Source organism: Astyanax mexicanus, chromosome 17 (assembly GCF_023375975.1).
Source record: "Astyanax mexicanus isolate ESR-SI-001 chromosome 17, AstMex3_surface, whole genome shotgun sequence".
In the NCBI taxonomy this organism is placed as follows: domain Eukaryota; kingdom Metazoa; phylum Chordata; class Actinopteri; order Characiformes; family Acestrorhamphidae; genus Astyanax; species Astyanax mexicanus.
The window spans coordinates 13,284,376-13,310,319 of record NC_064424.1 but is presented as its reverse complement, the minus strand read 5'-3'; the positions used below and the strand labels follow the sequence as shown (position 1 = coordinate 13,310,319).

Genomic DNA, 25,944 nt, shown 5'->3' with positions numbered 1-25,944 from the left:
AGACACTGAGGAATGATGTGTGAGAGGGAGAGAGAGAGAATAATGAACGATAGAGACACTGAAGTGAAGGAGGGTGTCTGATTAAAAGATAGAGAGAAATAGAGAGAGGGAGAGATAATAATGATTGATAGAGAGACACTGATTTGAAGGATGTGTCTGATTGAGAGAGAGAAAGAGAATAATGAATGAGAGAGACACTGAGAGTATTGAAAATGAGAGAGAGAGAGAGAGAGAGAGAGAGAGAGAGAGAATAATGAATGGTAGAGAGACACTGAGAGAGGGTGTGTGATTGAAAATTAGGGAGGGAGGGAGAAAAGGAGAGACAGAGAGAGAGAGAGTAATGAATGAAAGAGAGACACTGAGGAGGGTGTGTAATGAGGGAGGGAGAGAGGGAGGCGTAGAGGAGCGCGTATACGTGAGGGAGAGCGAGCGCGCGTTGTGTGACGTTTCTCGCTCGCGCACCTTTTGAGCCGGTGCAGCGCGCGCTCTGCGCTTTTTCCAGCAGCGTTTACTGTAAATACCTCAGCGCATCATGGTGCATGTGTTCAGGTACATTTGGGAGGTGAAGAATGGACTCATCCTTTTCTGCACTCCATTTCTGCTGCTTCCGCTGCCTCTGGTCATCGTGGCGAAGGTAGGGCACCATGACTTTTACACACTTTTACACAATTTTATCTCGGGGGTCGTAAAAAAGTTGCAGAAACAGCGGTGGAGTGATAGCGAGCTCTGTGTACAAACAGTGCACCACGACCACTGGACCAATATTTAAAAGACTAATAAAAATCAATAAATTATATATATATATATAAAAAAATAAAATAAATGTTTTGTTCTTAATGAATTAATGTATTATAATGAATTCTGATTAAAAAATAACCATTAACGTGTTTTGTTAAGTTGCAGTGGAATGTCTGAATGTATGGTCTGAATTGATACACGTGGTTAGAGAGATATGCTCCAACAGTGAGAGCTGAGTGAGTGCTGATGCCGGATTTCCATAGTAGTTACAGAGGAGCTAGCCCCCCAACATGGCTATGTTTTCCTAAGGGGCTTCAGCAGCAGCCACCCTCTGCTCCCCGTTGCCCCCCGTGTTGGCTTTACTCTTTGTTGGCCTCATTGAAACGCCCTTCTCCAGCAGACCGTGGGAACTCCCTAACCTGCCTGTCTTTACTGGGATTCACTGGTGGAGCCACTGTTTTGGAGCCTCTGAAAGTGGGCCTCTGTCTATGGAAATCTATGGAATGTTTAACTCCTCAGGAAGAGGCTTAGTTTCCAAATGATCAACTCCCTGGGGGGTTGGGTGATATGGTACAATTATGTTACAATATATAAACACAATAATTTATGATTCATGATATTTAGTAAAACAAATTGGCCATGCAGATTCTTAAAATGATTCTTAAATGATATCCCATAATAAATACAGTGATTTACACTATCTTTATTATAATTATGTGCACTGGCAATATCTACAATATACTCAGAAAAAAATAATGTGTATCACAACAATAACATTTGCCAAGTCTCTCTCACTTAATGAGCAGTTACTTTTCGTACAGTTTAATGTAATTAGGCTGTTTTTTGCTCAAGTATGCAAGTTTATGTATGCAAGAAGTGACTGAATAACAAGAGAACTTTGCACCTTCTCATGTATTACCTGTTTAAGCCAAGGTTTTCCCCCTCAGTGATCCGGATAATGAAAATGATAAATTCACAAAACACTTGTACTACATTCCAGGCCAAAGTGCTGCATAATAAAATCAAATAGCAAAAAAAGTGTAACAAGCTCAAGTGACAAATCCCCAAGTACAGAGTGGAAATTAATCAATATGAGGGGAGATTAAGAACTGTTTCCCATTCTTTAAAAGATAAGATGCTTTAAATTCGTTCTATATAGTTTTAAGGTGAGACATACTTTACTAGTCTATATATTTTTGCTTCTCAGTATTCCTTTTATTTATGAATTATTGGAAGCAATTTATAAAGGTGAAGTTATCTTGTTGTTTGTATCTTTTAAAACAGTAGTGAAACAGTGACAGAGACCCTGAGAAGATATGGACAGGGTGGGGAAAAAAAGCATAAATTATTGTTGGAGTTTGGTCTCAGTGTTATGCAAGGATGTAACAGCCATGACTGCAAAGTGTATGTTGTAGTACATGCGTTCACAGCACAGCCACTACTTTTTTTCTCTATAATCCTTGGGAAAGGCTAAAATATGCTACATTTACATACCTGTGTAATATGATTTAAATGTCCGTAGCTCTGTATGAAGGCGTCAGCCAAATGCCATAAATATAAATGTACTTATTAGAGATAGAGCGATCAGTTTTTGAGGCCACGAGCAGATCAAGATGATCAAGAGATGATCAAAAGCAGAACTTGATGTTAAATAAATCTTTCCAGATTTGGTAATACATCATCATAAAGGTCTTCTCTGACAAGATTAAATAAACTTTGCTTTTTAAAATGAACCACATTTAAAACTTTTATTAAACTCCAAGCAGCATACAGAACTAAACAGTTTGTTTCAAAGTGTCTTAAGCCTTGTTTTCTAGCTATAACAAAATTCACTGTACTGGCCTGAGTGATGTACTCTTGAGAGGTTTATCTGGTTAGTGGTTTTAAAAATCTTTAGAACTCTTCATGAGTTTAGTTTTGCTTATTCTACAAATATGTGAGTTTAAGTGATCCTTCAGTCTCTAGTACTCACAATCGTAATTTGCATCTCCTTCACCAAAGTGAATCGTTAAAAAGCATATAACAAAAAATATCCATGGGAATGAGAAATGGTTCTTTATTGCACACTAGATGTTTTATTAAAGATTAATAAAGACAATGTGGTGATTGCCTGTGACTACGCTCATGGTTTTGGTGCTTGACTTCTGTACAGGAAGCTAGTTGTGCGTACGTTATCGGGCTGATGGCGGTGTACTGGTGTACAGAGGTGATACCATTGGCTGTAACTGCTCTTTTGCCTGCTATCCTCTTCCCTCTGTTCGGTGTCATGCAGTCCAAAGACGTAAGTTCTCACCTGTTGTTAACCATGACAATACTCTGCATTTAGCAACTACACCAAAGCTATAAAATGCTATAAAACTGTATAAAAGTGTTTATTGTATCTGGCCTTGAGGTAGTAATGTCAGGTGCTTGTGCATGTGTGTGTGTGTATATGTGTGCGTTATCTAGGTGTGTAGGCAGTACCTCAATGACACAAACATGCTGTTTTTGGGTGGGCTGATGGTAGCCGTGGCTGTGGAGCATTGGAACCTGCACAAGCGTATTGCACTGCGGGTGCTGCTCATTGTTGGGGTACGGCCAGCACTGTGAGTACCTTCTACACCATGTCTGTCATATAATAAATAACGAGTTAAGATGATCCACTATGTGTATAGATGTATGCAGACATGCTGAATGTCATTGCACTGACCTGTGGGAATGTGGATGTCAGTTCTGCCAGTTGTTCTAATGCCTTCTACTTATTTCCACTTCATATGTGACACTGTGGATCAAAGAATGTGAAATATCTGCACAATTTGGGAATAAAATCCATCCAACTGCACTCACTATCAGGCCTTAATCGAAGTGTGAGCATTCATATAATGTCCTTTGTTTAAGGATGTTGTTACATGTGTTATTGTACAGCTCAAGACCTAGACCTACATACTAATACCAAAGATATTGGCAGCTTAACTATCTTTATTGGTGCAATTGTGATGCATAATCATTTTTCTCGTCTCTGTTCATAGATAAGCAATCAGTAACTTGGTAACTTCAGGGCAAGTGTAATTGTTTTTGTATCACCATTGCGATTCCGCACAGGCTCATGTTAGGCTTCATGGGTGTGACGGCCTTCCTTTCCATGTGGATCAGTAACACTGCTACCACAGCCATGATGGTGCCCATAGTGCAGGCTGTGCTGATGCAGCTCGACACCACAGCGAGAGACGAGGATCCTAGGCCCATTACTTCAGTGGAGAGTGAGGAGAAGCAATCCGAGAAGCAGGCTGATGCTCAGGGTGAGTGGACTGGTCAGTCTGAGCTGTAGAACACAGTACAGGCATTGTTTAATGTGGTGTTTGATATCTGACCTCGCTGCATTTTCTATATATTGCCTTGGAGCAATATTTTTTGAGGTTTAGAAACCTCAAACAGTGTCATAATACCACATTTAAACTTAAGCATCCATGCACCCTTTTACAGCTGATTTTCATTACATATATACAATCAAACAAACACACATATCAGTGTTTCCTCTATCCTGCAGAGGTGGCATCTTTTGCAGTGGAATTATATGAATCGCAAATCCTTAAATTTAAAACAACAGATATGGGAAGTAGACAGTTAAAGAAGAGATGAAAGACATGTGGATTTACAGTTTAAAGCAACATTCACAGTGTAATGTAAAGCCCGTCACACACCAGTGCCACATATCGACAGACAAACTATAGGAACTTTTTAGAATCCTCATAATGGCACAATAAACCATTGAGCATTTGGCAATTCTAGGCTAAATTAAATTAAAGCCATATTGAAGTCACATAAAGCCAGAATTAGGGATGGGCGAAATGGCCCTAAAATAATATCACATTATTTCATGGTATTTTTGCGATAACGATATTCTTGGCGATATGACAAAACAGTGAATCAAAAAAAATATTCAAGAATACACTACTGCAACAAAATGAAAATTACATTTTATTATTGCATACAGTATGATATGGCACACTCCTATCTGAGATATTAAAAAAATACAATCATTTTTATCAGATTTGTAACAGAAGTCAATGATCCAGAATGTCATGATACTAATAATAATGCACTCCAAATATATCCATATTTCCAGGATTAAAGTAAAATAAATTATACTGGACAGATATAATCTGTCTTTAGTAGATATATAATGGGAAATGAGCACAGTGTGAATTTTTCTTTTGCCAAAAAAAAACAGTAAAAAAGTACTTCCCTGAGGTGATAATAAGGGGTGGGTGATATGGCACAATATTTCAGGGTATAATATGGTTCACGATATTCAAAAATTTGTGAAGAGATTGAAAACTCAATAAACTGATCAATAAACAGTAATGATAATTAATGCTAAATGCATTTCATTTCATTTTTGTAAGCTGACAAAAAAAAAAATGAACAGAACCCTTTTTTTAGCTCCTTAATGGCATTGTATACAGGAGTATATATAGCATTGTGTATAGCCAAATTGCTTCAGTAGTTTTGAGCCAAACATGACTCTGCTGTCGCTACTAAAAATGGAGGAAACCCTGAATATGTGCACAGTATCAGTAGCACAGAGCCACTGTTGTGACTGGGGCAGTGACTGTTTTAGGTGCTGCTTTGTATGTTATCTTTTGATAACATCTTGTTACTCTTGTTTTTGGTTTATGCAGTTATTCTGAATAGCCACAGGTTTTCCCTGGATACTGAGAGAATTGAGAGGTGCAGGGAGGCTGAAGAAAGGCTGCGGATGTGTAAGGGCATGACACTGTGTGTGTGTTACGCTGCCAGCATTGGCGGAACTGCCACTCTCACTGGCACTGGACCCAATTTAGTACTTACCGGACAGATGAGCCAGTAGGTACCCTGTTTCTGACTTTGCTCTTTTATTAGTACAGTACAGTAAGTACTGAAATTCAGTTGCTGCATGTTGTGTGTTCTGTACGTCTTGCAACTGGTGAAAACTTGGTTAATGAATAATGAATATATTAAAAAAATTGTTTTATTATCATCACCATTGTAATGTGTACATGTATGATAGTCACATTTCAGGACAATGTTCTCATTTATATACAATATAATAATATGCCTAATATGCACAATATCTATATTTTTACTTCGGTATTAAATACAGAGTCACCAAATGCATTACTAACCCATTAATCTTTTAACAATACTTAAGCTCATTATATACTAAACGGATATTTATACTTCTTGTATTAAGTCAACACAGATTCCAGGGCGTAGTCTGTGCAAGTGGCCTATGCTTTGTACTTTTGCGTTAGTGTGTCTGTGCCACTCTGCAAAATATATAATAACAGTAGGCGAAAGTGCGTATATGATGCTTAGCTGACCAATCACAGTTGCTTCAGTCTGGATCGCCACAATGTTTATTTACATTTGTCAGGAGGTGCCCATCAGTAATGTAGCAATGTGGAGTACAAGGCTACACTTAGGCTACCACGTAGATTTGACACAGAAGCATGAATTGGCTTTAAGGCATATTATTCTGTACAAACTAGCTGGGACTATTATTTAGTTATAGGAGTGTGTAATGACAATTTTGTCCTGCTTGTTTATTGATTTGATTATTATCTTCTAAAAAAAATGCTGAAAATTGTATTTAAAAACTGTATTTTTAATATAGTACTCTTTATTGCATTTGCTTTGTCAGTTTTTTCAACATTGTTTATTGTTAATTTGATTTATTTAGATGCTCAAAGTACACAAAAGTACAAAAATGCTGTCATGGGTTATTTGCTGTATTTGCATATTTTGGCCTGTGTAATATTTGTCTTGTGGAGGCCAACGGAAACATTTGGAATCTGTGTTAACATAACTAGTGTCTGTATTTGATGACCAATATCCACCTGTTAAATGGTTCCATGTGGAAATCTTTCTCAATCTTTATTTGTCTGAAGTCTTGGACTCTGTCCTCAGGCTCTTCAAAGACAACCCAGATGTCATTAACTTTGCCTCCTGGTTTGCTTTTGCATTTCCGAACATGGTCATCATGCTCACGTTGGCCTGGATCTGGTTGCAGTTTGTTTTCTTGGGCTTCAAGTAAGCTTTTTTTTTACTGTTAAGACTTTCAGTTACACACTGTCATACAATTTTATATGTCATGTAGAAGTTAACTGTAAAATTATATTTAAAAGTTATATTTATTTGGCGGTTTTGACAAGGACTGTTCTTTTAACAAAAATAATTTTGTGTTAGACTCCAGAGTCATTTTCTCTCATTTTACTCCTTACTCCTTCTCTGTGTCTCTCTATAGCTTCAGAAAAACGTGGGGCTGTGGAACAGTGAAGACAGAGAAGGAGATAGCTGCTTATAACGTGATCCGCGAAGAGCATCAGCGTCTGGGCCCTATGTCCTTCGGCGAGATAAATGTTCTAGCACTGTTTATCCTACTGGTGGTGCTGTGGTTCACACGTGAACCTGGCTTTGTGGATGGCTGGGCAACGCATCTCTTCAATAGTGACAAAGAGTATGAATCACTGTTTTTCTCCACACACAACCATTTTCACTTTATTTTTTTATCCCCAATAGAACACATTAATAAGATAATAAGCTAGCCTTCTTTACAGCAGTGCTCTTTGTGGAGCTACCATATTTTAAATTTGGGCTGGATCTAAAACCTGTAATAAGTTCTCCAGGAACAAGTTTAGACACCACTGCTTTAAATTGATCAGCATAGGTGTGATGCTCAGTGCTGCTGCACTAGCCACCAGCAGGGGAGCTGGGCAATGGATGGAATAATTCAGTAAAGTTGGGTCCTAAAACTCCAATTCCCAGAATCCCCAGGCGATTATTGTCAAACAGCCACACCTATGCAACATGGTATAAAAACACAGCCCAAAGCTTCACTCTTTGTTGCACCTTTGTAGAGAGATGACCGGTAACATAGAGGAAAAGAAAGAAAAATGCATAAAAGAAGCGCAAGATAAGGATAAATCCAAGGGGGTGTTTATCAGGAAAGAAAGCCAACTGTTGAACCTAGTTTATTAGAATGCTAAGCTGTGCTTAGCCATTTTAAGTTGTGTTGTGTTTTAAGTTTGTTGTCTTTTAAACTGAAGGTTGCCTTTTGTTTCTTTATGCCAAGAGTGGCATTTTCCTTTGTTTTATTTCCCGCCTTTTTTTCTACACTTCTTTTGAGGAATTTTCTTCCCATTTTTTCGCCAGCTAGTTCAGCTAGTTCCCAGTCTGCTCACTTTTCTTTGAAGTTCCACAAGCTTTTATCATTACCTTCTGTTTCTGTTCTAAATAACTATTGAAAGAAGTGACAATATTAATCATATTCAAGTATATTTATGAATAATTAATCAAATAAACAAATAATTATTTGATAAATATAACCTTCCACTTTGCTCTGCACTTGGATCTACCACCTCCCTCTCCCATAGTAATAGGTTAACCAATCATGTAGACTGAAGTCCTAACTGAATACAACACCTAATAACAACTTAATGTTTAATAGCTTTATTAGTTGGTTTTACTATTAGGTTACAGAAGTTTGTACCCTAGCTTTCTTATCTTATCTTTTAATGACCAAAATACCTACTAACAGTCATCACGTAGTTCCTAAGTAAATGTTCTATTGGATTTTGCACCGATAGGTTTGTGCCAACAGGGAAGAATTGTATGTTGAAATGGCAGGTGTTCTCTGATGCACGTTGACGTAAAATTAGGCCGAACAGCCAAACAGATTTGTTAGTATAAAGATGTCTTTAAAAATAAACCAAAGAAAGAAACAGAACATCGAGTCCCCAGAGTACAAGCAGATTGTCCTTCATTTTGTGCCTCTAAGTTTAGGATAAAAAACAAAAGAACCGCAAACAGATTGATCTTTAGCCTTCTGCACTTCATGTGTCCTCTCTTGTACGAGAGATGATGTGGCATAGGCCCCCCGATCTGGGTCAAATGTTAGATGATTTGTGAATCGAGCTTCCAAGAGGAAGCTAAAAGCAAACAGTGGACGTGTACATAGTGTTTCAGTTGTCAATACATCAGCTCAGATGCGTTCACGTGCCTTTTTATAAACTCATTCACTCTGAGTGGTCTTTTACTACTGATTACAGCTAAACTTTTCCAAATTACTTTTCTAAACTTCAAATCAGACAAAATGTGGAATAGTAGGAAAAATGCAAATACAAAAAAAAATGTTTCTTACACTTACTTTGACTTTTTATTTTATTGCTGATAGTATGAACCAAAGATATTTCATCTGGTCATTGTTAATATTCATCCATTCCTGCAGTTCAGGCCTTCTAAACATCACATAGTTGGGAGGGTAAAGCATTTACCAATTTGTAATTTGGCCGTGTCTTCTTACACAATTACAAGACTGATTATTTTAAACACAATGCACCTTTTCTCTGTGGGCCAATTCATCAAGCCTAGAGACATCACTTTTAGACATAGCTAGCATTAGTCTACTGTTTTTTAGAGTATAGTTTAAAGTGATATTTGGGAATGTAAATCTGTATTGTAATGCTTTGCCAAAGTAATCCATTATTAGCTAATGTTGAAGTGACTCTATTTCTTAGCTTCATCTTATACTTGCACCCTTGCTCTTTATGCAATTAAACTCCTCCTGATTCCTTTCATGATTTAATGATATTATGCACTGCAGAGGACAAAACATTGAAATCCTTTCTATTCTTTCTTTAAGGAACATTTGTTTTTAAATATTTAAAGCAATTTTCGTATGCATAGTTACAAACTGGAGATCTTTTGTCCATCTTTAATCCAGAAAAACTCAGCCTTTTGTGGATAACTCTTTTGTATCAAATCATAATTACAATCCCCTGTTCATCATCTGTTTGAAATCACATCATTATTTAGTTTGTAGTTTTTTTTATTGGTTACAGGCTTAAAATGCAGGAGTGAATGCATATTAACAAATGAAATAAAGTTGACCAAACAACACATTAATTATCTATGTGCAATGAAACAAAAACTTAAGTAAATGGTTTTGGGTTGTATAAGCTTTTCTCTTCATTTGAAATTTACCTTTACCCTTTATTTACAAAGATTAGCTTTAAATTTTTAATAAAACTGTGAAATCTGCACACACACACACATGTGCGTCTGCTTACCCCATTGGCAAATTATTGTACAAAACCGTCCACAGCTTATTTACTAAATAGTTGCCTTCAGTGTGACACATAATCCTCTAACCTTTGACCCTGTTTTCGACAGGTATGTGACGGATGCCACTGTGGCAGTGTTTGTAGCTGCTCTGCTATTTGTGCTTCCCTCTAAACCCCCCTGTGTCTGCTTCTGGAGGTCACAAAGCTTCAACACAGGTGAGGTCAGATATCCGATGTGGGTCTGCTTGGATTCATACTTACATAGTTTGAAAATGACTCTGATTAGGCTAAGGAAACCAAAAATTGGATTTAATTTGTTTCTAGGTTAAAATGATAAGTGACTTTGCAATCTAACATCAGATTTTGTGGTCTTGTTCTAGAGTAAAACAGTAATATGTAAACAGTAATAATAGCACCATGGAAAGTAGTGGCTTTAATTTCATAAGGCTGCATGATGTAATATGTTACATCTGGTGTTTTGTGGCCTTTATTGTGTACTATGAACACCTAGACTAAATGATTAATGTTTAATAATTAATTGAAATTGCTAATACTATCTTTATTATGCTTTGATTGTGTCCTTGTTGTTTGAAAATAGATTGTTTGACTTGTAAAAGTGGCAAGATTATTCTCCTCCAGCCAGTCTGACATCCTTTCAAATTTCCTATTTCTACCTTTTTTATTTTCTGCTTGAAGATTTTCCACCTATCACCACCACATGACCACTATGATTTTTAGTACTATCCTTCAATCCTCCATCCATTCATCCAAAGAGACATTTTTTCATCTTAACTGTAAAGCAAATGTTGTTGACAACCTCTGTAATACAAAACAAACAGCTCTGGGAAAAATAAGAGACCCCTTAAAAATTATGAGTTTCTTTGAGTTTACCAAATTGAAAACCACTGGAATATAATCAAGAAGAAGATGGATGATCACAAGCCATCAAACCAAGCTGAACTGCTTGAATTTTTGCTCCAGGAGTGGCATAAAGTTATCCAAAAGCAGTGTGTAAGACTGGTGGAGGAGAATATGCCAAGATGCATGAAAACTGTGATTAAAAACCTGGGTTATTTCAACAAATATTGATTTCTGAACTCTTAAAACTTTATGAATATGAACTAGTTTTCTTTGTTTGTTTATTTGAGGTCTGAAAGCTCTGCATTGGTATTTCAGCCATTTCTCATTTTCTGCAAATAAATGCTCTAAATGACAATATTTTTATTTGGAATTTGAGAGAAATGTTGTCCGTAGTTTATAGAATAAAACCACAATGCTCATTTTACTCAAACAAATAAACCTATAAATAGCAAAATCAAAGAAACTGATTCAGAAAATGAAGTGGTCTCTTATTTTTTTTTCCAGGGCTGTGTATATATATATATATATATTTTTCATTTGTTTTTTGTTTGTTTTTTGTAAATCTACTCCTTCTTTCTGTTCCAGTGCCACAGTCTGACACTGAGCCCAGATCAGCATTGTTGACGTGGAAGGTGGCTCAGAGTAAGATGCCATGGAGCATTGTGCTGCTGCTTGGAGGAGGCTTTGCTCTGGCTAAGGGAAGTGAGGTAATGTACAGTTATACTTCTCTTTAAGTCTGGAATTACTTTTTTTACCCAATAGAAAACTAATTGTATAACAAACACATGTTCACAATGTTTATAACATGATGCTAGTAGTTTCTTTAAATTCTTGTATACAAATGGTGTAATCTTATGTAGTTATTTACACACAAATAAAGTATGTTAGTATTTAATAATGAATGCCTTCCTAAAAAACAAAAAGTACATTTTTAACAAAAAATAAAAGTTAAATTTAATAAAAATCAAATATTAAGTAAAACATTTGTAAATACAGTAATTTGCAGTCATTTGTTGGTTTTACTGTTATAATCCATGCAATAAAAAATTAAGCTGATGTATGTCTGCAGTTCACACTATCTTTGTCTTCGCATGTCTTCACATATAAAGGACTCCGGATTATCCACATGGCTTGGAAATCAGATGTCTCCACTCCAGAGCATTCCTCCATGGGCCATTGCCATTATTGTGTGCCTCATGATAGCTACCTTCACTGAGTGCACCAGCAATGTGGCCACTGCAACCCTGTTTCTGCCAATCCTCGCCTCTATGGTACAGCATTTTATCTTTTAATTAAATACTTTTACACAGAAATATATCAGTACTTAAATGAGAAGTTATGGATTAAATGTTATGGAGTCAAAGTTTTGGCTGTTACAACTAATAATAACCGTCCTTTTACAATAACCAGGTGATAATATGTAAGAACAGAAAGCAGTGCACAACCAGTAATTAAGGTGACATCAGTTTTCATGAATTAAGAATTATGGTACTGCATTTTTGCAGAAATGAAGAAGCTATTGGAGCTGTTCATACTGATGATGTCATGATATGTTTATCAGGAATTTTATGATTCCTGAATACATTCTATTAACATGTTGTTTGGGTGTATGATTGTAGCAGAGCCCAATCAATATTGATAAAGCCTAAAACCAGTCAATTAACTGTCTAAAACCTTGGCCCTATTGTCAGGAGATTGCTTTATACAAAAACAGGTAATGCCACTGTGCCAGGAGTCCCAGAATGCACAATTGTTCTCAGTCTTGGTGGATAGGATGTCTTTTCTCACCATTACTCGATAGCGTGTTTCACGTACACAGTTTTTTTTTTATAAACAGTGATATATCAGGACTAAGGAGCCTCTAGTTCATCCAGTATTAAGTTATGTTACAATTGTTTAATTCTTACTGCTTGATGTACAGAACAAGTTACACAAAACAATGAACTGTAGTCTGGAATTTACTGGCCATATGGACAGTTTTTCTGTAGAGCCATAGATGTACATAGACACACATAACTTTACACATAAAAGGTTGCTTTCTACATTCTAAAATACAGAGCTTATCTGTAAAGTGGCTCTACACTACAGTAATCCTGAACTTGCCTTGTCATATCAGTGTAAAACCAAGTGTGAAAATAGGGTAAATTGATCAATTGTAGGGGTAGGAAACTTAGACTAAGCACTGAAAGCTGTTTTTAGACTTGTAGTTCAACCTTTAATCTGCTAATCATGAGTATGAACATCTAATGTGACATTTTGTTAGATGATCTAATGAGATCATCTAACAAAATCTGAATGGTTAATTTAGTTTAAACTAAATCTGTTATCTCACACACACACACAGACACACACATGCAATAACGCACATGTATCTTCACAAAGAGCTTCAGAGCTGGGCTGGTTATTAATGAAAGACCCTTCTGACTTTAGTACACAGACTTGTCTTTTCGAGCCCCCTCCCCCTCTGGTCGCGCTTCACCTTTCTTTCTCACTATTGTGAAGCTTCTGGCATGCCCTCCCGTTTCTTAATGAGTGTAGGGCACAGTGAAGACTGCTTATGAATAGGGAGATTTGTACCGGGTCCGGGCTGAAGTGGCTCACGTGGCAGAGCGACGAAGATCCTAATATCAGCCTAAATATCAAGGAGGGAGAGAAAGAGAGAGGGCTCATTGATGCTAATGGAGGCTTGACTTAAATCTGGCACCAGTGTGTGTGCTGCACTTTGTTCTTCTGTCTGTCCATATCCATTTCCACCTGGGTGGTAGTATTTCACTGTCTCAGACAGTTTCGAATTGTCTTAGACGTATGAGAAAAGAGGTTCTGCCATGAATCCATTCGGTTATAAAGAAGGAAGAATATTTTCTAGTTTGTAAATGTAAAATATACCTACTAAAGATTTATGTCAGCAAAGTAATTTTTAAGAACCTATAGTTTTAATAGTGTAGCCATTTACTAGTTCTTTAAACTGCAAGCTACACTTTGTAGAATTTTTTTTTTCAATATTTTATCCCATTTGCTCCCCAATTTACACAACCAATTACCCAACCCCCTATCACTAGTGATGCCCCAACACCAGTAGGGTGAAGACTAGCACATGGCTCCTCCGATACATGTGAAATCAGCCACCGCCTCTTTTTAAACTGCTGCTGATGTAGCATTGCCTAGTAGCATCACAGCGCACTTGGAGGAAGGCACAGCAACTTGGCTCTGATACATCAGCTCACAGATGCCTTGTGCTGAGCGACATTACCCTTTGGAGTGATGTGTGGAGAGAGCGCCATCTACCCACCCAGAGAGAGCAAGGCCAATTGTGCTAAGGCCAATCTCCTAATCATAGTGGCAGCACTTAGTCCAATGGACCACTCGGAGCCTAAGCTACACTATGTGAAATATACTCATTAAGTGCATATAAAATTTGCTTTCCTAGTTCAGTAGCATCAATTGTTTCTTTTCTTTGAATTCCTGGTATTTTTTTAAGGATTATAGTTATAGAGCCAGTGGACAAAGTACCTCACTATATTTCTTGTCAGATAAGCAATAAGCAGAGACCACATTTTAAGAAAAGATAAGTACAAAAAGATAAATCAGATAGGGTCAGATATTGCACTTGTTATACTTATTCAGTCCTCTTTATGACTTACAGTAGCTAACTAATTGTTTTTTTCTTGTCTTAGTCTCAGTCCATAGGTGTGAACCCGCTGTATGTCATGATTCCCTGCACCCTAAGCGCTTCCTTTGCCTTCATGCTTCCAGTGGCAACCCCTCCAAATGCAATCGTCTTCTCCTACGGCTATCTAAAAGTGTCAGACATGGTGAGTAGAAATCTGTGGTGAGAGTGTAAATAATTGTTAAATGTAAGTACACTAGCAGTCAAAAAGTGTTGCTCTCATACACTGATAATTAGCTGTTTTGGAAATATTGAGTGTAGAGAGGGACCTGTCAGTTTTTGGAGCCAATACAGATCTTCCTTTATTCCATACCAATCCAGGGCAGGACCTGGTGCCACATTAACCTTTCCAGGCAAACTTCTGAACATATGTAATCTGTCATTATTCCTTAAGCCCTAACTGGATAGAATTAGTTTTTCAGGGGGTCCTGGGGTAATTTTTCTTTTCTGTGAATTTATTCCCGTCCAGAGAAAATTACAGGCTGAATTACCTACTGTTTTTCACTGAACTCTGTGGTCCTCCGGTATTTTAAGTCCCGTCCAGATGCACATCTCGGAGTTTTGCCACTTCATGTTTAATAACATAGCTATTTGTCTACTGCTATGTACCGTGATTACATTTGGGTGCGCATTTCCATGGTGATCCACCTAAACACAACAGTGAGTGCAAACGGAGGAGCTACTGAACGCAATGTCACATGACCGAGAAAGCCAAAAAAAACTCACTGGTCCTCCTGTTTTTTCAATTGCAGTCCGGATGCAGGAGTTTTATCACTGAGTAGAAGTGTAAAATATTTTTCACAGACATGCCCCTGAGAAACTTATCCCGTCTGGATAGGGCTTTACAATAAAAATTCCTTTAAATGTGGTCAGTATTTCTTGTTAGTTTATGTGGTTAGTGGTGTTTGTTAGCTCTGCTGAGTTGCTATGTTAATACTCGCTGTACTGGGTTAATGTACTCTCGAAAGGGATAGTGGAGTTAAATGTTTTGGAGCTGGGTTTAACAGTGGCTTTAATGCATGTCTGCAACCATGCCAATGCTTCTCGCAAGGAACTTCAGTATCCTGTGACAGAGGAGTCTCGCAAAGATCTGCTGTAATCCTTCATTTGGGAATATAATCTGATCCAGACACTATAGGAAGTGTGTTGACTGCAATAAAGCAAATGTGTAAAGCAGTTTATTGCGACTAATTTAAAAAACAGCCATCAGCATAAGAAGACAACTCTTTTTTTTGCCATTGTTGCCTCTTTGTTTCTGTTTTTGCTATTTTACAATTTTTGGGGGTTATTATTTTTGACTGCCAGTGTATTTTTACTCTTGATCTTTTTACTTTTGATACATTTGATCTTTTATAAATGTGGTATTAAACTGCGTTTCCCTCCTCAGGCCAGGACAGGTATTGTGATGAACATCATTGGTATCCTGTGCATCACCCTGGCGATAAACAGTTGGGGCAGACCTCTGTTTGGCTTGGACTCCTTTCCCAGTTGGGCTAACACCACAGGGGTGTGAGAGACTGGACACAGCACACAGCCAGCACAACAGATTACTCACACACCAACAGCAGCCCCCTCGACTGCACTTAAAGCTAAGAAGCTGAGGGTGGCGCCTTCATCACACCTCTGACGGGTGTCACTGGAGGAGCCAGCACATCCTTACCTGCTCTTATACACTGTGACAGTGTGTCATACACATACTTTATCAGTACAGATGTAATATATAATCTGTGTACAGCAACTACCTTATATAAATATGATGGTGATGGCAATAATTTTTTACATTTCATTTATTACATAAAACCTTATGAAGGATACTCATGGAAACCGGTGAGACTGAGAATCATATTTGTATACAATAAAATATTTTTCTATTTATCTTTAAACATGTATATGCATAAATATATATGAATACTGTTTGTTTTGATTAGATAGGACAGCTCAGGACGGCTCTTTATATTACAGCCTTTGGCCATGTGACGTTACATATAAATTTGAATATGTTTCACATGGTAGTCTCGACTTATATTAAATCAAATGTGATGGAATGTTTGTAATATTAAAAAAGTTTAATATTTTTTGTGTCTTCCTGTGTTCTTATTTTAAATCTTATGCAGACAGAGAAACAAAAGATCTACAGTGGAATTCAATGTAAGACGTTTTTATATGAAGTACATTTTGGAACAATTCTGTATCAAACCCTCAAACAGCCCAGCATCAAAAACCGTCATTCAACAATAGCTGATAGAACCATGTAGACAAGAGATTACTTTACAGTAATGTTTACATTCACAAATGACACGCAGAAATTTACTATTCAATGCAGAATCACAACAGGTGGATCATCACACAGTGGAATCATGTTTTGTGGTCAAATAAGTCAGTAATCCACATATTTATTGGAAGAAATGGTTGCTGTGAGCTCTGATTCAAAAATGAAAAGAATCAATCAGACTATTATCATTATCAAATCCAAAAGTCATGGTCTATCACAGTATGGGGTTGTGTCAGTGCATTTTTGTGATGCAGCATTAATGCAGAAAAGTACGCTAAGTTCTTAGTGCAACCTTTAAAACAACATTTTTTCAAGGCACGACCAAAACTACATGCTGCACACATTACACGAATCTAAAACAAAAAAGAAAAATGACAAAGACTCCATACTGTTGTTGCACATTGTAAGACGTGTCTGCAGGAAGTATAGGACAAAATAACACCTGAAACAATTTTATAGCTTGTTATCATCAGTGACTAGAAAAAGAAATGGCAACATGACAAGGTAGGAACGTGTTGCAGGAATGGATGTATATTAATAAATTAATTGATGTTAACCAGTTAAATCATGAAAAATATTGAGTGCACATTGTCTGCAATTAAACAAAAGTAAATGTAAGACAATTTTGTTTTGTTTTTTTATTATTTGCATTTTCCGTACTGTTCCAAGTGTTTCTGATTTGGGGTTGTATATAAAACACCTGTTAAATTAAAATTGTCAAAAAGTGAGAAGATTTTTGTATGACAGAAATAAAAACAATTGTATGTTACAGCAATTCAAGTTTATTTAATAATATATTCTTTATTATAATCACTGTGTAGAGCTACAGTACCAGTCACGGCGGTGCTGCCCTCTACTGGTCATATTTTAGAATATGCCAACAGATTTTTTTTTTGTTTGAAACAGATACGTTTCATTCAAGTATGAGTAGAATAAATCAAGGACTTACTTTAAACATATAATAAACATGATTTTTGTAACACTACTAGAACATGTTTTTGTTTTAAGTCAGGGTCCAGGTGAATACATGTACATTACAGATAATATAAGTTTATACTATAGACTATGTTTATTTTTCTCTATAACTTTAAGAATTTAATTAGGCAAGGTGCGCGCTTTTACGCACGGGGCGTGCTTTTACGCATGGAATGCACTTTTACGCACGGAATGCGCTTTTACGCACGTAACACGCTTTTACGCATGAAATGCGCTTTACGCACGGGATGCGCTTTTACGCACAGGACGCGTTTTTACGCGCGGAATGCGTTTTTACGCACGGAATGTGTGCTTTTACGCACAGAATGCACTTTTATGCACAGGGCGCGTTTTTACGCACGGAATGCGTGCTTTTACTCATGGAATGCGCTTTTACGCACAGGACGCGTTTTTACGCACAGAATGCACTTTTACGCACAGGACGCGTTTTTACGCACGGAATGCGTGCTTTTACGCATGGAATGCGCTTTTACGCACAGGACGCGTTTTTACGCACAGGACGCGTTTTTACGCACGGTACGTGCTTTTATGCACAGGACGCGTTTTTACGCACGGAATGCGTTTTTACGCACGGTACGTGCTTTTATGCACGGAACGCGTTTTTACGCACGGTACGTGCTTTTATGCACAGGATGCGCTTTTACGCATGGCGTGCCATTTCATATTCAGTAATAAATACTCTTTTCATCTATTTATGCTGTAACGTGTTGATACTGTTTGGTGCTTTTCCAGCAACAAGCAACACTGCTAATGTGGAGAGTTTTACATTACCCAAGCTCTCTTACACTCTTAAATACATCAGTGTAACAGTGGAGAATCCAACCATTTATAAACTATATGTTTCAGTTAACTAATCTGTTTTATACATCATCCCTGTGATGGTAGAAACACTTCAAAACACCAACTTTACATGAGAAAAAATGCTCTTAACTTTCAATAGAAGTCACTATAAAATGACACTTGCAGATCCAGAAGAACATATTTGGAGTACATGGAGATGCACAAAAGGACACTTGGAGCACTAATGAAGCTAGTGCTGTAGCTGCCAAGACGTCTACAGCCCAATGCTAGCGGTTTTGAGTTACTTGCGTCTTCAGGCAACATGTTGTCTACCAATAAAATACCTTTTAGGAAACAGTGTGCACCGGGGAGCATTTTTTAGGATTACTAATACAGAGGCTATAAAAAAGGCTATGTGTGCAACTCTGAACTTATCAGACTCGAGATTAAAGCTTTTAAGCTTTAATTATAAACATTTTGTACGCGTTCTCATTTTGAACTGTATCTCCAGCATCAGCTCACCAACCAATCAGCTCAGAGTAGCAGTAAAAAACATTTCTTGAAGAAAAACTAAAATATAAAGGTAAATTGTATCTGCTGTTTTATTACAATAATTTATTATTCTTTATAAAATGAAATGAATATCACAGATAAATAGTTAATTACTATTTTTAATTTGAGTTTTAGCTGTTTAGCTTCATTAACCCCCATTCATTGAGGACTCCCTTAAGGGCTCCCTCTAGCGGTTCTCAGTGATATACAGATATAAAGGGGGTATAGTGTGAGTGGGCGGGCTCTGGCTCTGACCATACCGTCATCACGTTCCTTCCCGGAACTTACGTAGGAGGAATATGGCGCTGGGCTAGACAACACAAAACGGCTTTCAGCGCATAATTATATTATTATTTCAGTAAATCCGGTTTGTTTGTAGCTGTTATTCGCATTTAAGCGGTTTAGTTAAGTCGTTGTTGTTTTAGTTTGTCTGTGTGAGATGGCTGGAGTCCTGGAAACAGGTTTGTATAACAGCTTTTCCAGCAGCAACTTCTTTATTTAGCTCGGTTAGCTTTAGCTACCTAGCCTTAGCTTGCTTATTTTGCCTTTAACCCTCAGTGGCTTAAGTTTATATATACAGCTCTGGAAATATTTAAGAGACCACTACAGTTTCTGAGTCAGTTTCTCTGATTTTGCTATTTATAGGTAACTTATATGTTTAAGTAAAATTTAACATTGTTGTTTTATTCTATACACTACGGACAACATTTCTCCCAAATTGTAAATATAAATATTGCCATTTAGAGCATTTATTTGCAGAAAATTTGAAATGGCTGAAATAACAAAAAAGATGCAGAGCTTTCAGACCTCAAATAATGCGAAGAAAACAAGTTCACACCTATAAAGTGTTAAGAGTTCAGAAATCTATATTTGGTGGAATAACGCTGGTATTTAATTAAAGTTTTCATGCATCTTGGCATATTCTACTCCACTAGTCTTACACACTGCTTTTGGGTAACCTTGTGCCACTCCTGGTGCAAAAAAATCAGATCAATTCAGTTTAACTTTGATGGCAAGTATATCTTATAAGGCTGCAACTAGCAATTTTTTAGGTATTTGATACATTTGATTAGCCGATTAGACCGAGCTGACTGTAAATTAAGTGCCCTTACCCACAGTGCTTTTCCCCCCCAGCACTTTGTGTACACCATGGCAGTTACACATTTACAAATAATCAACACTAACATTTTAAGTTGACAGACTGGGGAATAGAACCTCACAGGTTTTAATGTTTTCTGTAAGAATATTTTGAAAGTCTGATAGCTAGCTGGTCACTGTTATCAATATTCATGATAACGTTCTCTAAACTCTTTCTTTCCATACAGAGGAGCAAGCAAGAAACCGCTTTCAGTCAGAACTGGAGTTTGTTCAATGTCTGGCCAACCCAAATTATCTTAACTGTAAGTTACATTTCTGTTAATGTCTATTTTTATTGAAGGTACTTGCTTTAGTAATGGGTTTAGCTATAGTTTGTGGACACCCTTTTAATTAATGCATTAAAGTACTATAAGTTGCACACATTAGGATGTTGAAATCCTAATAAATACACACACTTATGGAGCTACAGTACAATTCCTGTAGAAAATGATTGCCAGTAGAATAGAACTCCCTGGAGTCTTAAATTAGGGGATGGCAGGAAAGCTTACTTGTTTCTTTACTGCTCACACTGTCTCAGAAGGCAGTGTAGTGGTAAAGATCTCTGTGATGCAGTTAGGGTTGCAACGGTATGAGATTTTCACGGTATGATAACCGTCTCAGAAAATACCGCGGGATAACGGTTATCACGGTATCACAGTTTGTTACATATATTATTAAACTGACCCTTAAAGAAATGACAACAAAGGTTTTTTGTTCAATTAACTATTTATTGTATAAACTACATCATCAGGTGAAAGAAACCAGGGCAGTGTATATATAAAAAAAGTTGGTATATAACCAGATACTGCAGAAAGAGGGGATTTATATCTGACATGATCCTCACATTAGATATTTCTATTTTAAGGCTTTCACACCTTAAAACCTTCAACATATGAAAAACAGTCACGTCAGAATTTGAAAATGAACGCATGTAAATGAATGGCGTCTTTCACATCCAGTCCGGCCAGGACCTTTACACGGACACGTGAATCCATCGTAGCACGCACTTCACGCCTGTACCTGCGTGCCCAAATTTCGGATAACTCAGCGCTTTTGCGGGCGCTTACCGCATGGGTTGTGCACGACTACAAAGAGGTTTTATTTAGGTTCAGATTAAAATTATAAACTAAACACATACTTTGCGCTGCACAGCGGGGTGGTGTTCTCGGAGATGGGAGAACAGGTGTATTTCCTCCTTTAGCTGTGACTTTACGGCCACATTGATTACAAGCTTGTTGATTACAAGATTACAAGTCTGTTTTCGGGCTGTTTGAATGAGCGAAATATGATCAGAATTATGTTAATTAACACTAACATAGAAGCATAGAACTATTATTTAATTAAAATGATTTTTAAGAACAGCTAAACACAGTGCGGAGAAGTTCACGTGCGAGAGAGAGACACAGAGAGAGAGAGAGAGAGAGAGAGAGACACAAGAGAGAGAGAGAGATTTGCGTGTTCTTGTATGAGCTACTCACAGGTAAAGGTTCTCTTTGATCTCCTCGTGCTCATATTTTAGTCCCATACATAATTCTGCAGTTTCTCAGTGTTTTCTGTCGTATTTTGCGGCTAGCGCGAGCGCTAACAACTAACACCGCGGACCGCGAGGTGCCGCCGCGCTGCCGCTGTTATGCCGAATCCGACTCCCTGCTGAATCCGACTCCCGCTTCGCGGACAGAATCGGCACAACACCTCCCGCTGTAGAACTGCGGGAGTGAAAACAGCGCTTATAAATAAGTTAGTTAAGTTTCACTTTCAGTTTTCATTATTTGGTTCGTTTTCATTAACAATATTAATTGGTTACTTAGCAACATTGTGATTATCACACCAGAGCTTTATTTAAAAATAAAATATATGATTAAAAAACAGATGCCTACATCTCAGACTATTTTCTGGAGCCCAACCCGACCCAGCCTGAGGAATGTGGTGGGAAATATCGGCCCAGGTCTGGTTCGGGCAGAGAATCTAAGAGAATCTAAGCTCTAGTCTGATGCACTTTCTGCCATTCTCACCGCTGTGTGCTGAGTAGCTGAAGCGGAGCAGAGTTGCGCATGCGCGGGTGAGTTTCTCCGCTGGCTTGCGTTTTACCGGTAATAAGCAAACACACACGGTATGATAACCGTGCATTTTAATACCACGGTATACCGTGAAACCGGTTACCGCTGCAACCCTAGATGCAGTGTTTCCCAAATTGGTGCTGGAGTCCCTCTGCCTTGCACTGTTATTGTTATAACTTCTCCAAGCACACCGCCTGCAACTCATCATTAATTAACAAGCAATTTTAGAGTTGCAGGGGGTTTATTTAAGAAGGGAAGCCCCAAATATGCAGGGCAGAGAGAGTTTAGAGGAATTGATAACTAAATTTGGATTCAGACATGAATGGCTGCTTTTCACCCTCTCACTCAGAATCCTGCTTTAGACAAAAAAAAACATAAACCTACTGTCACATTGCCTAATGCCAGGCATGAGATTGACGGGTATAAAACCTCCTAGCCATGCACCAAGGGGCAGTGCTTTTGGAAATAATGGTGCTTCATACTGTACTTTTTTAAAAGAGATAGTGGGGTGTAGATCATTCAACATCAAGTCCTCACTGATGCTCTTGTCACTGCATGCCATGTCAGAACCTCACCTTAATGCTTCAAAATGCTCATGCATGCATACATACACACATTATGACTTGCTATTGTGCACCATTAGCATCGTAGCATAGCTCTTAAAAGATAAAAGGTATTTCAAGTATATTTTCTATTCTATTTTTTGGTCCATTCATAAAATGTGTAGACAGTGTAAAGAATAACTGCAGATTTAAATGGTCAGAAACATCAAAACTAGAAATACACATTTTTATACGAAAGGTCATATCAAGTCTTAGTATTAGAAAAATGTAAGCAGGAGTGTAATGACTGGTGTGAAATCTTTTTTGGGTAACATACATTAAAGTCAGTAGTTTGTGTGTCAGTGTATTTCAAGTCTGAAACAAAATGCTTTAATTTTTATTTTTTTTTTACATGATATGATGTACTTTGCAGGAGGCCAAAACTTGGTTAAAATTAGATACATAAATCCTGACTTTTCTTTCATTTTGTAGTTTTAGCTCAACGAGGCTACCTGAGAGAAAAACCTTTTGTGAATTACCTGAAATATCTGCTCTACTGGAAAGAACCAGAATATGCCAAATTCCTGAAGTAAGTGTATTATTATTTGTAGTGCTTTAATACATTGTTATTTCATAGTTTATTTACTCATTCGCAACTTTAAACTTAAATGTGAAGGGTTGATTTCATGGACAGGGATTGATGTGCTGGACTACACAGCGTTTTAAATAAAGAATCTACATAAAAGTAGTAGAATCAGTTCCTGTCCAAGAAACTATCTATAAGTGATTTCAGTCTAAGACCAATCACTGACGGCTCTAAATTGTGTCTTTGTAATGTAATTGTTTGAAAAGAAAAAAAAAATAGACTAAAATGAAACACAGTGTTTGACATCTACTGGTACCATCAGTGTAAGCACACTTGCTGCAATTTGTAATTTTTTTTTATTATTATTTTTTCCCTTAATTTTTTTTTCAGGTATCCTCATTGTCTGCATATGCTGGAGCTGCTGCAGTACGAGCACTTCCGGAAGGAGCTGGTTAACGCTCAGTGTGCCAAGTTCATTGATGAGCAGCAGATCTTGCACTGGCAGCACTATTCTCGTAAGCGCACACGTCTTCAGCAAGCTCTTGCTGAGCAGCAGCAGCAACAGCAGCAGCAGGCACCCGCCCACGGCAATCCTGCGTCCAAATGAAACCATTTGGACACGAAAGGGTAGTTGTGGTGCCAAACTTTTTTCATGGTGTTTGTGTAAAAAGTGTAAATAGTTTTTCACTGTATTTCTTTTTTGTGGTGACACCGAGTGTAAAAAGTTATGAATTCTGACTGTCAAACCTTACATACAGTAGACCCATGGAATCTTTTTCATGTTACTGAGAAATTAGTGCGAAAAAAATGTTGTATACTAAAAACCTGTTATTTCTTACCTTTAAGATTGACCAATAAAGCCATGCCTAATTCTGACAAAAACATGCATTTATGTTGATTGAACATCTGTTTTCCTTGTCCACACGACCACAAGGAAAACAGATTTTCAATCATTTTCGAAATGCTCTGTTTACAATTACTGAAGGCTATTTTCAAGTTGACAAAGTAGGCCCAAAAATATCCATATTTGTGTGTGGACAGAGCTGCAATTTTGTGCATTTATGTAAAAGCATTGGGTTTTATAAGCTCTCAAAACCAGTTACAAAAAAACATGGTCTGTTGGCAGGATAGGATTGTTTAGCTTTAATTAAGTTTGTATTCAGTGCTTCGACTATATGATCTTTTATGAACACTTTGACCTGCGTTACACGCTGTTAAGTCTTGGCATCAGAAGCAGGCATTTTACTATTTGGAAACAAAGCCCCCATTTTTCTTAAAAGTAAAATACAACTCTGTACTGTTTGAAAGATGAATTTAGGTCTCATGGGTTAGCTGGAATGTCAGGTGTCACCACCTCTGCTGTTATATAATGTACAATAAAGACCTTTTGGCAGAATTTGCCTGTCTGGTTTTGCTTTTTTTGTGACAGATCTTCTTTATTAAATTATGCTCAGGTTTCTCATCATTTACATAAGTCTTTTACCTTTTTCTAAATATACTCATGGCGGGAACATTCGTGAATTTTGCTTGGATTTTGAAGGCTTTGTTTTTGTATTATCTAGAATCTGAAGTCTGTCAATACTTTGCTTGGATGTTCTAAGTAACTAAGCACTTCTGTAAGTTGCTCTGCAAAATGCTTTGTCTTGGTTACAATGAGATTACTATGCATAGTAAATATTATATTATTAATAGTCTTGAGATATATATAGCACTTTTGGATGTTAAAATTGTGACATAAAACAAACAATTTGTTTTTTTAATTATGTGTGGTTTGCAATTCTGTGCTTTTTATGAGAAAAGCAGAAGGCTGTTCTACGTGCTGCTCTATCAGTATGAGCACTATTTATACTGGTTAACCACCCTGATTATACTGACTTATCAGCAAGACCATCAATCTCAAATTCATAAGCTGTGGTTGTCAAGAGCTAAGCAACGAAACTTGGTTCCCAAGGTACCCGGATGTTCAGCTTCCCCGCTACTTTGACCATCATGGACAATCTTGAACAAAACCAGTTATAAACAGAAGCTAGTGTTTATCTGGGTTTTCCTGCAGGGAAGTAATGTGGTTTATAGTGTGGATGTTTATCTTCTGACGAAGTTTTTTTATGGAGTGTAAAAAATGCGAGACGTTTGGTTTTTTTGGTTCGTTGTTTTAGCATATTAAGCCACATAACGTTTTCTCATTTATAAAAGCTTTTAATGTGAAAAGAAACAACAAGTTAAGCGTTTTAGACTCAAGCTTGGTTCTGGGGGACCCACTGTCCTTTTGTTTTGGTGTTTTCCTATTGTAACACATCCAGCTCATCTCAGGGGGGGCTTGTTGGTTGATTAGTTGGGTGATGATCAGGTGTGCTGTAATTAAACAATAAAACCCGTGGGAATGCGCTACTCCAGGGCTTGGTTGCACGAGCCGAGCGTAAGTGTTTAAGAAATTCACGCTGATTTACGCATTACTACAGCAAAATGGGTTGCACCACACAAACTACTATGTACATAGAAGCCAATAAATATTTACATCTAACCCTGAGCAGGTGTGAGTTGTACCTTAACCACAGGAAAACAATATATTAGTTATTAGGAGCGTCGAACAGAATAAAACAATGCAATGCACTTTCTTGACACTTTCTTTGCCTTGTTAGAAGATTACTCAATGTTGTTAAACCTTCATAAAAC

At 37.4% G+C, this 25,944-nt stretch overlaps 2 protein-coding genes across 2 annotated transcripts; both read left to right on the top strand.

Annotated features, from left to right (window-relative positions):
• The first annotated feature begins 435 nt into the window (after nt 1-435).
• slc13a5a (solute carrier family 13 member 5a) lies at nt 436-16,424 on the top strand. Its single transcript, XM_007259592.4, has 12 exons — nt 436-634; nt 2,891-3,019; nt 3,187-3,323; nt 3,820-4,016; nt 5,400-5,583; nt 6,667-6,789; nt 7,004-7,216; nt 9,931-10,037; nt 11,268-11,389; nt 11,792-11,953; nt 14,357-14,494; nt 15,737-16,424. The coding sequence occupies exons 1-12, from the start codon at nt 533-535 to the stop codon at nt 15,860-15,862; spliced, it is 1,740 nt and encodes a 579-aa protein (XP_007259654.2). The 5' UTR covers nt 436-532; the 3' UTR covers nt 15,863-16,424.
• A 2,800-nt stretch (nt 16,425-19,224) lies between these two features.
• med31 (mediator complex subunit 31) lies at nt 19,225-24,667 on the top strand. Its single transcript, XM_007259591.4, has 4 exons — nt 19,225-19,410; nt 20,275-20,349; nt 23,178-23,274; nt 23,662-24,667. Exons 1-4 carry the CDS (start codon nt 19,389-19,391, stop codon nt 23,876-23,878), a joined length of 411 nt encoding a protein of 136 aa, XP_007259653.1. The 5' UTR covers nt 19,225-19,388; the 3' UTR covers nt 23,879-24,667.
• The last annotated feature ends 1,277 nt before the right edge of the window (nt 24,668-25,944 follow it).

Coding starts and splice junctions, on each gene's coding strand:
- slc13a5a (XM_007259592.4), top strand. CDS start 533: ATGGTGCATGTGTTCAGGTACATTTGGGAGGTGAAGAATGGACTCATC. Junction 10,038..11,267: donor GTCACAAAGCTTCAACACAG/GTGAGGTCAGAT, acceptor TTTCTGTTCCAG/TGCCACAGTCTGACACTGAG. Junction 11,390..11,791: donor CTCTGGCTAAGGGAAGTGAG/GTAATGTACAGT, acceptor TCACATATAAAG/GACTCCGGATTATCCACATG.
- med31 (XM_007259591.4), top strand. CDS start 19,389: ATGGCTGGAGTCCTGGAAACAG. Junction 20,350..23,177: donor CAACCCAAATTATCTTAACT/GTAAGTTACATT, acceptor TTCATTTTGTAG/TTTTAGCTCAACGAGGCTAC. Junction 23,275..23,661: donor GAATATGCCAAATTCCTGAA/GTAAGTGTATTA, acceptor TTTTTTTTTCAG/GTATCCTCATTGTCTGCATA.